This window comes from Acanthaster planci, linkage group LG06 (genome assembly GCF_054643075.1).
Source record: "Acanthaster planci isolate LZ-2023a linkage group LG06, COTS_SCS, whole genome shotgun sequence".
Taxonomy (NCBI): domain Eukaryota; kingdom Metazoa; phylum Echinodermata; class Asteroidea; order Valvatida; family Acanthasteridae; genus Acanthaster; species Acanthaster planci.
In genome coordinates, this window is record NC_141782.1 from 18,794,738 (window position 1) to 18,810,855 (window position 16,118).

Below are 16,118 nucleotides of genomic sequence, written 5' to 3' on the forward strand. Positions count from 1 at the left end.
AATTTAAAGCTTTTTAAAGAATCTGAATCATACAGTTGGCAATGCCTCCATCAGGAAACATCACACCGACTTGAGGGTTAGTTTGGGGCGTGGAGCTAGACATGTCTTCGGTAGCTTATTTACAAGCACCAAACAATTTTAAAAAGTTAAGCTCTAATGGTTGCATGTGATGTTTCGAACAACTTCCGGCAAACAAAGACTGAGTCAGTTGCCTCGATGGCTGGCCTTTCCTCATCATACAACCGCCAAGATGTTGCCTGGCTGCCATATGTGTGCCAATTATACACCAGCTGGCACGGCCGGCAACGGAGGGTGACCTTTTTAGCAAATCACACACCATTTGTTGTAAAATATTTAACAACTGTTATTCCATGGTGTCTAGTGAGTTTACTTCCACAATCAATGCAGTGAGACACCGGTGGTGCAAACAAACAATCAGTAGTAGAGCCAGAGCTAGCAGGCCTAGTACTGGTAGGGAAAGTACTAGTAGAAGGCCTGCTGGAAATAGTGGATGGCCTGTGTTCTTCCCGAGTGATGATGCACAGTGCTTCACACAACTCGATGTCAGCAGATAAAGCCTGCGAAATTAAAATGGGATCTGCAAACTTGTTGTCCAGGACAGCTTTCCTAACGCGATGAACTTCGTCAAAGGAAAATCTTGCGACTAATAGAGACAGTTTGTCATCAGCCGAGAGAGCATTAACCTTGGCAAAGTCAGTGTTTAATGCAGCACTCCTGGCTGACAAATAGCTCTGAATAACACTGTCGGCTCGCTGCAGATCTTTAAAAAATTCTACAACATCTAACTTCAGCTTCTTTGACATTGCATAATGCACTAAAAACAATTAAACAAAGAAGCTGTTCAAAACGAAAAAACGAGGAAACGCAAAAGCATGGACTAGTAGTAGAGCTTGAACAAAGAACAACACGTGCAAAATGACAAAGAGACAGAATGCATGCCACGCGCAAGACGTGGCAATTTTCGTTGGTATTCTGTAGCTATCTGGGCCGGTGTACATGTATATGTACACATGTACATGAGAAAAGTTTCGCTTGGCATCGCTGGTAATTGTTAGTCTGGTTCCGAGTATGTAGACTACATACACTATTGGGCACATAGTCCTGTTCCCAGGCTCCACGCAAATTACACTGTCAATATTGCGTAGACGAGTATGTAGACTACACACATACATGCTCCGTTTTTCTCGTCCCATATCTGGCTGCAATTGGATGTTTTTACAAATTCCAACGTCAAATGCCAAAGTCAAATCGTTGGGGCTTCACTGATATTTCGGACTCCAAAATCTGTCAAAATCTGACCATTTTTGCTCGACACACGCACAGCACTGAATACTTAACATGTATTTTTATTCAATATTTTGAATTTTTGGGAAGTGCTGTCCCTTTACTGTACATGTATGTTGCAGAGCGTTAGTATGACCAATCCAGTTCAACATTCAAAAAAGAGGAATACTAACACTCCACTCAGACGAGACTAGAAAGAACCAATGTCTTGTAGCTGCTGTACATTGTAGGCTGATGAGAAAACATTCATAATAAAAATAAATGGAGCATTGTGACATTTCCATGAATGTAGCCAGTAGAGCTAGAGCTAAGACCTGGGGATGAGTTGCTCTTTACATGCTAAACAATCATGGCATTCTTGGCAATATACTCCCTGCCTACATTTCTTCCTCTACTACTAGCTAGATAGGCTTGACATGCTCGAGTAAACCTCTTGTGCATTCATTGTCATCATAAAATCGAAATAAAACATGTCCTCTGGGAGGATGCTCCACGCAGGCCCTCTATTCCAAACAAGCACATGTACAGATGCGACGCGACCCAACACGACTTCAACTTCCACTTAGTTCAACCACGGACCATTCTGTGGTTCAACTTCCAGTGTCTGTGTGTCTGTTCTTTGCTCTGTAAACGACTTCAATGTGAACACGTGCACAACGCACCGATGATGCGCACCCAGCGTACCCATACGTGTACGTCTTGTCCTGCCACGAATTTTAATGTAAAACGTTTCAGTAAAATGCTGAAACACAATACTTCTTTGAATAAAAAGTGGCATAGGCGTACTGTACACACTATTCAGAGCAAAGGTGAAAATTCAAAAATGTAAAAGGTGACAGTTAAGTTACTTACGCCAACACTCTATCACCGTAACAGGCATGACAGGACTCACAAACACAACTCATGCGTCTTCTTCATGTGCATGTATTTACTAAATCGCGGCTTTGTTTACCACAGGGTTTCATCTCCAAACTTTAGAGTCGTTTTCAAAATTGATAAGTCAGAACAAAAATTTAAAAAATCAGTCTGTTTTCTTACTTTATATACACATATTCCTTTAATGTTTATACTTTTAGTGATTCGGTTCATGGCACTAAATTAATGAAATTTGACCCAAAGCCCGTGTTGGGACAAAATCGATGTTTGTCAAACTTAATATTATGCGCCTGCGGCTTGCGTGCCTGAGCTGCAGCTTCGAGAATTTACCAAGAGAGGGCGCTCACAACCGACGGCAGATTGCCGACTGCCCGCGCCCGAGAAGGGTTAATTGAATGAGTGATGATGTATGGACGTTTTCCCTTAACTTCGTAATATGTCTATGGCATAGTGACTGATGAGGTTGGACCATGGAGGTAGAATCACATATTTGGAAAGACTTCGAACAGTTTGATTAGCAGTTTTAGGAGTTCTAGAATTGAATCGGTAAGAGTTAGTGGTATCAGGTCGGGGACCAAACCACAATCTAGCGGCGTCCCTAGTTTCTGCTTATGTCGCTCGTTCAAGCGGCAATGACTTCATTTTCATCAGGTCACGTACATTGTAATAATGATGTATTTTTCCCGCGTGATTTTGGGAAAATAACGAGATCTGAAATGCCGGCAGCCAACACGGCCACTTTTGCCGTTACCGTTGGAGTCTATGGCAAATATTTTTTCGATCACAATTTTGGAAAATCGCCACGATAAACATAAAATCTGCCACAATGAATCGATGGAGAGTTATAATGGCAACATTTTCATGCATAAAGTAAACTTCGGCCAAGTTTCATTTTTTTCACGTAAACATTTTCATCGGCAGAGTTGGACTCGCCTGCCCACCGAATTCGACACTTCCAGTACAAGATTTGACCGAAAAATCTCCTCGATCCGCTTTTAATTTTTTATTGATACCAAATGAAGGGAAAATTTCATTTAGATCTTGTGTAGCATGTTTCCTGTAAAGTTGATCGATCAGAGGAATTTGTTTTGAAGTTTCTGGTCGATAAAGAGATCGATGTTATCTGCGAACCGTGATCTAAAAATAGTTCCAAAATTACGTCATCGTTGCACAAACGATCGGCGTATGCATAGTCTGGCATCGTCGCTAGTTTGTGGTTTAGTCCCCGACCTGGGTATGGGCATCACGTCATGTCACGTGCGTGACCGTATCCACGTCCCGGAAAAAAATGTTGCATCCTGATTCCACTTTCATGGCTTTCTCATCATACATGTCATAGGCCCTATCAGCTCAATAAGTCAGTCATTACAGAAATGCTGGAAAGACACGAATTCTGGACTGAGAAACATTTACCGATGTTGTTGGGAAATATTTAGAAAATTCTCTTCACTCCCTGTAGACTTTGTACACAACTGCTGAAGTGGAGTCAGGATCACGAATACAACATTTTCTCCCTGAAACATATAATTGCCGAACTTTCGGTAACTGAGTACCTTCTAACTGAATCTGCTCGCCCAGAAGAAGGTACTCAGTTACTGAAAGCTCGGCAATTACATGTTTCAGAGCACTGATTTTATACTATATTCTTGTCAATATTGTGATTACGGTGCTACGCAGCCTTTTCATATATCTGTTATCAAGTAACATGCCTATGTTCACCATAATTTATAAGCAGTGGTGTAGCCAGTGGGGGGAACACAAAGGGGGCCCCAGCATCTTATGGGGACACCAGCTTTCAGTGTTGGGGGCACCTTTTTGTTAGCCTTGTTCAGTATCCATTCGTCTGTGTTTTTTAGTGGGGGCATCGGGAATTTGTGGGGGCACCCCCCTTGGCTACGCCACTGACAGTAAGTGGCGAAATAAGGGATCTAGCAACTACATGTATACAGTCAAAAATACAAAAGTATTCCATATACAGATGCCACTTGGCACCCCGTGCTAAAACCCTGTGAGACTGGTCTGAAGTGTTTTCTAAGTAAATGACTTTGTACTGTGTTCTCCCTCCTATATTGAACTTTAAAAAACCAGTCTTCCACAGCTGTGTGTTGTTTTCATGATTGTTAACTTTTGAGTTCTGTTTTCATTTTTGTTCTGCCAGCTATTGCCGCCTTCACCTCAGCTTTGGAAATCCCAGTATGAGTCCAAAAATATTGTGGAATCAACCGAGAAACTTGTGACTTTCTACAGAGCGGGACTACCCCATTTGGTTCCGGAAGAGCCCGGAGTGTCACAATGACAAAACTCCCGATTAACACTGGAAGCTGGCTGAGCCTGTGGCAACCTGTCAGGTAATGTGCAGCTGGTCCCTGGCCACAGTGATTGTTATGGCTGTTGTCCCGCTTATGGCAATCTTGTTTGTGATGTACATTGTTTGCACGAATTAATAATTTACATAAATAATGCTGTGTTAATTCGAAAAATGAATGTTTGACCCTCCATTGGAACTGATACTCAAATGTATGTGGTGGTACCAGATGCCCAAAACCAAATAAACAAAAAGTAATTTTCAACTTACATTTATTGTTGAGCATATGCATTCAGTTGCCTTTAAGGTTACTTTTGAATACCTTGATTTGTGCTTTTTGAATTTTTAACCAAATAATTAAATTTTGTTTTTTACTTCATTGATTTTCACCTCCAAACATTCAATTTCAGAAATGAAACTTCAATTTTTTGCCAGTCAAACTAAAGCAAATATGGACATGAAACTTACATCATTTGACAGAGGACCATGTGCCCTTTCAGATGACACCACGATGATCAGATCTGGATCATTTTTAGATCCTTTAAGATCGAATATATGGAGCCTTCTTTCAGCGGGAACAGAACCCGTATAGTGGAGAGAGAGTCAGATTTACGCAAAAATTTCAAGCAGTTGCCCACAAACTAGGGCTTTCTTTTGAAGATATGGATATGAAACTTACATGAATCGATAGAGGACCAAGTGCCCCTTCAGATGACACTGTGAGTGCAGATCTGTATCATTTTTAGATCCTTTAAGATCCAATATATGGAGCCTTCTTTGAGCGGGAACAGAACCCGTATAGTGGAGAGAGAGTCAGATTTACGCAAAAATAGTCAAGCAGTTGCAAATGAACTCGCACTTTCTTTTACAGATATTTCCGAAACTAAAGCAAATATGGATATGAAACTTGCATCAATCGATAGAGGACCATGTGCCCCTGTAGATTACACCACGATTATAAAAATGAAGCTCATTTTGAAGCTACTATACATATGCACACGTGTTAATGTGCTCCTTCCTGATGTGGTCCAGGGCTGGTGATTTCGGAGAGGTTGTTTGTCTGTTGTTTGTTTTGTGTGTTTTTTGTTTTGTTTAACCCTAACCCAACACAGTACTACGAATTGCTAGTTGTAGTAAAATGTAGTATTCAGTCCTGTCGCTTGTAAGAGGATGTGACCTTATTGTTCTCTGAAGCCATAAGATAAAATAGAAAAGAGAATGTACCATACAGTGCTGTGGCACTATGAATGCATGGCTTTACTGTTCTCTGTACAAGTAACAATGGAAGTAACCTAGCCAGAAGTAGTAATCTGTAGTGCTAGGTCCTTCAGGCTCAGACTGTTACTTAGTATTTTGTAGTACTGAGTACTGTAAGCCAAACAATATTCTTGTCGGTTAGGGTTAAAAAAATACAAGGATTCCTTGTAATTAAATCAGATTTTTTGTTGATTTAAAAACTGCCTGTCCCAGCTTGAATCTTCTCTTTAAATCTGATTACATAAGTGATAGCCAAATCAGAGCTATAACTCCCCTTGTATCTGATTATCAGCTGATAGGAGATGTCCATTGTGCCCATACACACATGAACATGTACTGTACAATGTCATATAGATGACTGGGACAAACAGAGTGGCCTCCCCATGACACACTTTGTAGTTTCGTATCCTCTGTGCAGCATGTGCACCCTTGTCGTGGAACGACCATTTTCCTCGTAGCTTGTTTGTGAAGTTACTGAGTGTGTCTCTCATCACCGGTGCGATTTGTCTTGTCGCTGGTGTGAGTATGTAGCTTTTGAGTGGAAACAAGTCGGGATGTCAGCATAGGCCTGATTTGATAGTTGTCCAGCTGATGAAGATTGTCTGGCTACATGTAATCTCTTATGTGACTGTTTGTTGCAACCACACTCTTTTTGCATTGCAATATACGTGCACAGGTATCACAGCTGTAATAACGTCGGCTATCAGTCATTTTACAAAAATGTACGTGGAACAGTGTAACCAGGTACCATGTGTAGTAATTGTGGTGTCAAGTTCTGTGTCACTGCGTTGGTCGTAGCCTTACCTCCCAAATCCTTGAACATGTTTAAATTTCACTGAGAGGTTTTGAGGAGTTATCTGCATGATTGAGAAAGTTTTTACAGCCCCACTGTTGAAGTGAGGGCTTGATACCATTGGAAAGTTAAAGGTGCCACGGCTCACCCATGGTTTCCAGCGCAGTGGTAGATTTTGAAGACTTCAGGAGATCCAGATATGAAGTGCATGTATTATCGGTATACATGTAGTTGTGTTCACACTTGATACACTTGGAATGAAGTGTCTAATTTCATTTTTTAAGTCTGTGTGGATTCTTGGTCACCATTCTTTCCTGCTGCTGCATGTAATCAGCCAGCCCATCCACTTTATTTACCTGAACCTCAAACTAAGGCTTTCAGGTTCAGTAGATAATCTGATGTCTTCTGTAGAACATGTACATGTAGAAAGGGATTAGTTGCTAGGAATAGTCTTAAAACATGTAATTAAACACTTGCAGTCAAGGTGCATGTAACCTTTGACCCCCCAAGTGTACCGGTATGTGTCTTGAAGTGTGAGTGTGACGCTGCCAAAATTATTGCGATCTTGATGCTACATAATATGCCCTTGTACAAACTTTGCCTAATTGTATCTTTTATGGTGTTCTTTTCATTGTTGCTGTCCAGTAGCACGGTCTCTTGGGGATGGAAGTCACACACCCTGACCTCTTCCCTTCCTCCCACCCCAATGTCCCCCTCCTTCGGCGCCACCAGCTTCTTCACAAGGGTCTGCCTTGCTGACTGTGTCGCCTGTAGGTTCCCCCTGGCCCAGGTGGCCTGCATGGAGACCCGCGTCTGCACCCGTCTGTCCACCCTGCTGGTCGTGCTGGTCTGTGGGACATTGCTGCTCTGGGCCTTCCAGGAGCAGATCAAAGACCTCCTTCCCTGGCTACTTGGGACCGACCCATACCTGGGCGTGGTCGCCTTCTTCATTCTCTTCGTCTTAGTGGCGCTGCCGTCCTCCATCCCTGGCTACCTCCTCCTGAACATCGCCGCCGGGTACCGTTACGGGCTGGTGCTGGGGACGCTAGTGGTCGCAGCCTGTGCCCTCGGGGGTGCCTACTGCGCTTTTATGTTCTGCCGGCTGGCCTGCACAGCATACTTTCTCTCCAAGTTGCAGAATGACTACCTGCAGGCTATCGTACACGTGGTGGAAGGGGAGCACTCATTCAGAGTAATAGCCCTGACGCGGCTGACACCAATTCCGTTTGGACTTCAGAATGGTGTATTCAGTGTAAGTTGATAACAATATCTCAAATTTATAAAAAGAATTCACATACAGTGTAAGGAGAATTTTCCTCTTTCCAAAACCAGAGAAAGTAAGATTCCACTGCATACCAGCTGTAGCACCTAAAAAATTGACAGAATAGAATGGGGACTCATGTTAGGGTCTTTAGGCGAGGGGTGACAAAATGATGTTACACTACATGTTCCACAATTACAGACAAGATGGCAGCCCATTCAGGATGCAGATCTCTGTGACTGGCCACAGATCTCTTGTGACTGGCCACAAAAACAACGCCATGCAATAGCAAGAATGAAAGCCATGCCCACTCACCCTCCAGTAGTATCCCCGTCAGTCCATAAAAAACATGCCTAAAACTACATGTATACCACTGATTGGCCAAAAATCACAGCGTCTGTTGTTCCACTCGGAGCAGATTGCAGACTGTTAGAGACATTCCAACAGTCAGTGAAAATGCAAAAGGGGCTTAAATGTGTCCTTTTTTTCTTGAATTTTTCCGTATTGTTCTTATGAAGGAATGTAAACAAAATTAAAAAATTAATTAAATAAATTAAATTTCTAAATTGCAAAGCACTCCAATCAGCTGAGCATGCAATCGGTAATCAAAACAGGCAAGAATAGCAAGCTCTACAAAGCATACTTGTACATGCGCATATATTCAATAATTGGTACATAATCAATTCCAATAATTGGTACGTTTGACTATCAGTTTCTGCCAATGCAAAAGGTCATTGTAATTCTCAACAGATGGCCAATGTGTCTGTGTCAACATTTGTCATGGCAACAGCTGTGGGGCTATTCCCCAACCAGCTCCTCAGCTCCTATATAGGATCTACGTTACGCTCCGTCCAAGATATCACCAATCAACAGTGGAACAGTAGCCCAGCCGTTGTTGCACAGGTAAGCTGAGCACACTGAAGATATGAAACAATTTGCAGTGAGCATGAAATGTTTGTGTTATTGCGTCAGTTAAGGGCAATACCCAGTGCGAGAAATGGGAAAAAATGAGTGGCAAGTAGCTGGACTCACTTTTTAAGTAAGTTGAAATAACCCTGAGAAGAATCCCGCACAATGTAGATCAGTTGGGACCCTCACCACTTCCACACACACAGTGTCAGTTTCCTTCAGGATGCAAAACAAGAATGACACATCAAAACAGAGTTCACTTGGCTTTTTCTCATGCAAACTGCATCAAACCTACCAAGAAAAAACCTATTTTCCTGGGTGGTTAGAGGCAAATGGGAAGGATGGGTGAAGGGCTTTCCCCAAAGCCCCAAACTGTGGCCAGTAGCTGGATTTGAACCCATGACCATCGAGTCAAACCTTCACCCTGAGTCACACTCCCTGAATCCCCTCCATGAAACCTTCTTACCTTTATGATTTTGTCTCAGGTGTGTCTAAGCGTGTCACTGTCATTTTACGTGATCATCAAGGCCCAGCGACATCTACACAGGGCGATCCATGACCACAAGGTCAACCAAATGGAGGAGAGTAGTGTGGTCCATGCCACACCACAGTTGCTCCCTGGACATCCCAGTGCCACCTGCGGGTCAGAGGGCAAATGTCACCAACCCCTGAGCAACGGGGCCATACAGCTGTCAGTTTCCGTCAAGGACGAAACTGTAAAAATGACAGCAGGATCAGTCTATGGCAGCGATGGGAATTCCAATGAGGTGTGGGACATGTGATGCAAGGGAAACGTAGCTGGGATTCTGTTTAAATCAAATCATCACCTGTCCTCAGAGTTGATTGATCCAGCCTTCAGCCAGGTAGATTTTACTCATGCAGAATGGGTAACCCTGCATCAGTAAGCAGTCAGGTATTCAGCTAGTTAGATTTAGGCTGTGACCACAAATTATGGCTGTGGCTGGGAAATAGCACATATCCCAACAGAAGCCACTTGGTAGTAGCTGAAGCTACTTCCCATAGATTGTGTTTCTCGCAGCCATAGCCAGTTGATTTGGACACAGTCTTCTTCATGGCAAGTCTTATATTTAAACTATGCGTTCATACTATTGTTATGTTCTTACATGCCTCTTTGTATTTTGATATCTGTGACAAATATTGTGGAAAATACTTATTTTGGAAGGCCCTTAATGAAAATAATGGACAACTTGAAGTTTGATCACTTGCTGCCAGGCGACCCATTTTCGAGCACATAGGCTTTATACACGAAGCCGGGTAGCCTGAATCCAGGACAAAAGAGCTGGGCCTTGTAACAAAAGACCTTGCTCGGCACAAAAGACTGAGCTGCTGGGCATTACCGACATTTTTTGACGCTCAGTAGTGGAGATAATCCAGCCTTGTTTTGAAACAGTATACCACGGTTTTGGGCATTTAGAGCAAGCGGATTACCACCGGGGACAAAAGCGCTCCACCACCGCAGTGATGAGCCACACAGCACTGCTGCACGCTAATCTGGCCCCTATTGAAAAGAGGTCAGCAGCGCACTGTGCCAGGTTTGTGAACAAAAGAAAGTTATATAACACCGCACAATCTTGGCACTTTTTACAAGGCTGCAGGCCTGGCCGAAATACTCGGGCGTCAATAGATTTTGTCTGCCAGGCTGTAGTGGCCACCAGACAGTAATTCATGTGGGTGTAAACATCCATTAATTGAAATGATGAATTTTTGAAGATTTTTGAAAACTGACAATCTTGAAATTCGCCCCTATGTGTGCACTGCATTTTTGTGGTTAACCACTCCCTGTCGGGGATTCCGGATCCGGACACATATGCTTTATATGCGTGGACGGGGTCTCCAAACTCGGATACAAGGAACGGGCCTTGTAACAAAAGACCGTACCCGGAACAAAAGACCAGGCTGCTGGGAATTTCGGACATTTTTCCACTCTCAAAAGTGGAGATAATCCAGCCTTGTTTTGGAACAGTATACCACGGTTTGGGGCATTGAGAGCGAGCGGATTACCACCGGGGACAAAAGCGTTCCACCACCGCAGCAATGAGCCACACAGTACCGCTACATGCTAATCTGGCCCCTATTGAAGAGGTAAGCAGCACACTGAGCCAGGTTCGTGAACAAAAGAAAGTTATACAACACTGCACAATCTTGGCACTTTTTCAAGGTTGCAGGCCTGGCTGAAATACTCGGGCATCAATAGATTTTGTCTGTCAGGCTAGAGTGGACACAAGACAGTCCTTCATGTGTTTGTAAGTGTCCAGTAAATGAAGATAAGAATTTTTAAAGAATTTTGAAAACAGAAAAAAATGATAAATATCCTGGCCCAGCATCATCAACATTGATAAATGCCCAGGCAGGAAGTGCTTAAAGTAAGATTGTGAAACATTATTTTGAATAATTAGAATATTTACGCCGTTTGCTGTTGACGACATCTGTGAATTTTAAGTGAATTTGTTTTATTGTATGGAACCATTCTTTCATTCGTGTGACTGTCTTAACCAATGGACTGTTCTAAATATCTGGAATTTTTTATAATTTACATGTATATTGACTTTTATTCTCTGAAATCACCTTGCCAAAGTTTTTCCCTTCTTGTTTCACATTTTGGAGAACCTAGCATTTGTTGCATTCCCTCTCTTTTATATTTGTGTAAACAGATCAGTTACAAAATTAATATATTTTCCAAAAGTTTATGAAAAAAGTGACAGAAAATTTTATACTAATTGTTCAGTGTAAAACATGTTTTGATGAATTCTATCTTTGTTGAAGATGCAGTTGAAAAAAGTTCAGGAATTACGAGAATGTGACACAAAGCTTTGGAAGGGGGTCAGTCACATTTCCAGCTTTGTTTTCCCTGTTAACAAAAAATATTTGGTTATCGCATATCAACCTGTTTCACATGTGCCAAACTATGCGTTTATGTATAAATTGGTGTCAAACCAAAGAACAGTTCCAGTTTTTATCTCTCATTTCTCCTGTTTTCAGAAATCCAGTCAAAACTGGATGAGGAGACATTTCTATCCATTGTAGACTGAAACTGAAATTTCAGTTCTGTTGAAAATAAGAACTACGCACGCTTTGCTTTACGTACAGACAACAAGTTGCCCATCTATAGGGCAGGTTTCAGGGTAGAGAAAAGAGGGGGTCTCCAAAGTTGTAAAGTTCTTATTACCGCTTGAATGTTCCCTCTGGAACGCTCCTTATTGGAAGCTGTGTTCCTGGCACAGTCCTAAATGGGAGGGGGCTGTGTTGAGTAAGCTTCAAGCACAGGCATTGACCACTGTGTGAGCACATGTTATTCCCAAGCTACTCCCTGGTGAACACTGTGGGTGTTCCTGACGAGAACAGGTAAAAGATTCAAATCATTCTCCCTGACCTGCTCATGTGAAAGTAATTTACTGGTTTTCCCCTTGCCATGTCTGGTGCCACATTCAGATTCATTTGGTGGCACTGCACCGGTCATGTTCCTGCATGCCACAGTGACCGTAGTTGTGCCAAGTTCAGTTCAGTCCTTTGGTGAAAACTACAGTACATGTAGGTACATGTACGTGTATATTTATGTGCACTAATCAGTGATTTCCTTGCCATAGGGGCTGCCCTAGAGCAGCCATAATATGACAAGTTATGCAATCTATTTAATTATTGCAATAGAGAGTCATGTACAGTATACATGTAATATTTTGTGTTAAGAAAGGTATTTTAATTATATGCAAATGTTGAAGTACAGTCGTTAAGAAAGGTATAGGAGAGGGAGATTGAATGACATCCTTGAGTGGCCCGTTTGTGTCTTTTTCTCTTTTTTATCTCATTAAAAGTCTTGGTGCAATTGTTTTTGGTGATTAACGGTTTTTGAGAGGCACCTTGACACTGGCTGGCCTGCCTAAGGATTCCTATGGAGAGACGACAGTGAAATGTTTCAGTTTAAGAGTTGAGAGGGAAAATCCAGACAAGTATTCTTGAGAGACTACAGAATCTGGTAGGTCGGTCTGAAACCCAATCTACATGTACAAGTACACGTCAGCCTGGGTGGGATTCGAACCCAGTTCATGGGGATTAGCTGCAAGGGAAACTCTGGAAAATACTACGGTGGCAACAGTAGTACGTGTTACTTCGAAACCTGCACTGTCCACAGTGGTTAGGACATTGTTGGTATTTCTGCCAACCAAATACCCTTTTCCGTATCCCCCAGTTTGAAAGTAATGTAATCCTGTAGCTGCTGGAGATCAAAAGTTGAACAAACTTTTGGTTCTTTTGCAGTACATGTTGTTGGAAATTTAAGTATTCATGCCTTTTCAGGTGTTAGCCATAGGATGACAGGTATGTCATATACATGCATTCCTAGTAGCGTGAGATTAGCAGGAAAAGTGGAGTCGGTTTTCCAGTGTGGGGCACATGACCTGCAAAAGTGACACTAAGAAGTAAGTATTCATAAAAACCAATGTCAGAATTTTACTTAATTTTTAAGATACAATTTGAATTAAGATTGGTGTATCATTCACCTAAAGGTTTTCAGATTTCTAAACTGTGGGGGGGGGAGCTTCAAAATGTGAAAGGAATAGACAATATTACCTTTAAACACTTGCTAATGCCAGAAACATCATCCACTGAAACTTGTATATGTAAAGCTTATTCTAATTGTCACCCTGAATTCCCTGAAAAGGAATTGGGTAATGGTCACACTTTTTTGCATGTTTTTGTTCATAGAGTAAATATCCTCGTTTTATTCCCATAATTTCATAAATGTAGAATCGTGTAGTTCTTGTCATCATTAGGCCTGTGCACATGGTATGACTCGCGAGTTTAAATGACAGCTCCATATCACTTTTCATTCACACATTTTTCAGCACAACACTTTGCAGGTTATCTGTAGAGAGTTTTTCATCGGTGGTTTCTTTGTTTTTGCAACCTGACCCCTATACGTGCATCATACCGTATAGTTGCCTACCTGGTAATGATACGTGCATCATACCGTATAGTTGCCTACCTGGTAATGATACGTGCATCATACCGTATAGTTGCCTACCTGGTAATGATACGTGCATCATACCGTATAGTTGCATACCTGGTAATGATACGTGCATCATACCGTATAGTTGCATACCTGGTAATGATACGTGCATCATACCGTATAGTTGCCTACCTGGTAATGATACGTGCATCATACCGTATAGTTGCCTACCTGGTAATGATACGTGCATCATACCGTATAGTTGCCTACCTGGTAATGATACGTGCATCATACCGTATAGTTGCCTACCTGGTAATGATACGTGCATCATACCGTATAGTTGCCTACCTGGTAATGATACGTGCATCATACCGTATAGTTGCATACCTGGTAATGATACATGCATCATACCGTATAGTTGCATACCTGGTAATGATACGTGCATCATACTGTATAGTTGCATACCTGGTAATGATACGTGCATCATACCGTATAGTTGCATACCTGGTAATGATACGTGCATCATACCGTATAGTTGCATACCTGGTAATGATACGTGCATCATACCGTATAGTTGCATACCTGGTAATGATACGTGCATCATACCGTATAGTTGCCTACCTGGTAATGATACGTGCATCATACCGTATAGTTGCATACCTGGTAATGTAGATGGGGGCCCATAGGCTGAAAGAATGGATTGTATCAAAGGTGGGTGCAGTTCTTGCTTAGATATATTTGTAAACGTTGACATTTCACTGTGCGCCATAGTTTGGACTGATCTCATTCATTGTGGCATCACGTGTCAACAGTAACAGAGGAATATCTTTGTCCACTTGCGTAGCATGTCATCTAAAATAACTTGTGATTGGCTTGTTATGACTTTGTGCCAACTCTGATGTATATTGAATGTCAGTCTTGTTGAAGTGATGAGGACTGTTAAGAATATCTCTTAATGCAGGGAAACAACCTTTCTACATGTGTTTCCATGAAATGTACAAGTATTTTAAATGAAACCCAGATGTTTCTATTTTTCAAGAGTTCACAATCAGCTGGAGTAATACAGATGAGATGCTCTAATGTATATTTATATGGAGATGTGTAATTGTGTATTTTAGTAACGGGAGATTCTTATACTTATTCCAGAAATTAAGGAAGCGAGATTCTGAAAGTTATTTCCAGATATCCTTTATACGCTCACAAGCACTTGCAAAAAGCTGTACGCAGGAGGCACTATATTGAAATGATTCAGACAAGGAACTGTCATAAACCTGTGTAATACTAGATTGTCAGTATTCTGCTTGTTACTGATGGTTTGGAGAGTGCTACAGCAGGTGTTTGTGTGCATGTAGATGATTAACCTGATTAAAACAAATAAAATGCAGGTGGATCTACAGTATCTGATATCAGTATTATGATAAACAAAATTTCAAATGGAGAAAAATTTGAACTCTGCAAGTGTCGCCCTATTAAAGAGTTGCAATACTCAGAATTTTGTAGAGTGCGGGGAAAATATTTGCTGTGCAAACACAGGTGTATTTGACAGGCTTACTGCTTATTACTGATTGATCAGGTCCAGTGCCGGCCAACTTGCTTTTACAACTCATCCTGCCCAGGAGCACCTGCATGCATCACAAAGATGGTGATTTGTTGGGTGATTTAAAGACATCACTGTGTCTTGGTAGCTGGTTTGGTAGAGCACTTGTAAATGAGTAATTCCAGAAATTAGGGGTCCAAATGTGTGACAGTTTTGTGTCCCTGTCACATCTGACCTTTGTCATTTGACATGGAAATATCACCAGAATAGTGTTCAAAGTGTCACTATTTGTCATATATCAGACGTGACAAGGAAATAAAAAAATGGACCTCTAATTTTGGAATTACCCACAAACTTGGAGGTTCAAACTCGGCTTTGTGTGATTTTTTTTTCTTCAATCATTTCACTGCCCACTACCTCTACCAAAAGACGAACTGTAATTGTCAAAAGCATCCCAGCCTTTCATAGTATGTAATGTAGACGCGCATTTCTAACAAAGTTTTATTTTAACATGAATTTGTTTGAGTTCCTCCTAGATACTGCACTGTATTTCGAACGGCAACTTGTCAATACAAATGTAATTACATGTACATGTAGGTTAATTTTTTTCTTATCTACATTCAGAGGACATCTGCTTCAGGAATTCAGGATTATTTGCATGCAGTGTACAGCCACAAATTATTTCAATTAAAAACCCGGATGCGATTGGCAGACTTTTATATCTGTAAATTTCGATTTGTGTTCCATATTTCTTGGTGAATAAAAAAATCTGGAAATAGACAATGACATTCATACTCTTCACCCCCCCTTTTGTTATGCGTGTTATCAGGTTTCATCTACAGTACTCGGGACTGCAAATTTGGGAATTAAGCCAACCGTAAAGCTCATAAATCATCACAAAGCATAACTGCC

At 41.6% G+C, this 16,118-nt stretch overlaps 2 protein-coding genes across 6 annotated transcripts in view; one reads left to right on the top strand and one right to left on the bottom strand.

Annotated features, from left to right (window-relative positions):
* Positions 1-2,222, bottom strand: part of LOC110983278 (uncharacterized) — a 55,076-nt gene extending 52,854 nt beyond the window's left edge. For 2 of the 3 annotated variants that reach the window (XR_015425584.1, XM_022242408.2), the window contains exon 1: positions 1,479-2,130. Coding sequence is in view for 1 of the 3 variants with exons in the window: in XM_022242408.2 (XP_022098100.2) it covers positions 1,479-1,589 (111 nt within the window). In the remaining 2 variants the exon portion in view is untranslated. Of the gene's footprint in view, positions 1-1,478; positions 2,131-2,157 lie in introns of those variants that run through there. The other variant, XM_022242410.2, reaches the window with a different exon arrangement.
* Positions 2,223-2,522: 300 nt separating this feature from the next.
* Positions 2,523-15,994, top strand: LOC110983297 (transmembrane protein 64-like). 3 transcript variants are annotated; one of them, XM_022242435.2, is made up of 5 exons: positions 2,523-2,727; positions 4,340-4,529; positions 7,182-7,788; positions 8,548-8,700; positions 9,192-15,994. In XM_022242435.2, the coding sequence occupies exons 2-5, from the start codon at positions 4,474-4,476 to the stop codon at positions 9,486-9,488; spliced, it is 1,113 nt and encodes a 370-aa protein (XP_022098127.2). In that variant the 5' UTR covers positions 2,523-2,727; positions 4,340-4,473; the 3' UTR covers positions 9,489-15,994. The 3 variants fall into 3 exon arrangements, with proteins under 3 accessions (XP_022098127.2, XP_022098128.2, XP_086993835.1); XM_022242436.2 differs by having other exon boundaries at positions 7,185-7,788; XM_087137709.1 differs by lacking the exons at positions 2,523-2,727; positions 4,340-4,529 and adding an exon at positions 4,536-6,262.
* Positions 15,995-16,118: the final 124 nt, after the last annotated feature.

Excerpts from the sequence above, each read along its gene's own strand:
- LOC110983297 (XM_022242435.2), top strand. The coding sequence starts at position 4,474 with ATGACAAAACTCCCGATTAACACTGGAAGCTGGCTGAGCCTGTGGCAA. Across the intron at positions 7,789-8,547 it reads TTCAGAATGGTGTATTCAGT|ATGGCCAATGTGTCTGTGTC; the intron begins GTAAGTTGATAA and ends AATTCTCAACAG. Across the intron at positions 8,701-9,191 it reads GCCCAGCCGTTGTTGCACAG|GTGTGTCTAAGCGTGTCACT; the intron begins GTAAGCTGAGCA and ends ATTTTGTCTCAG.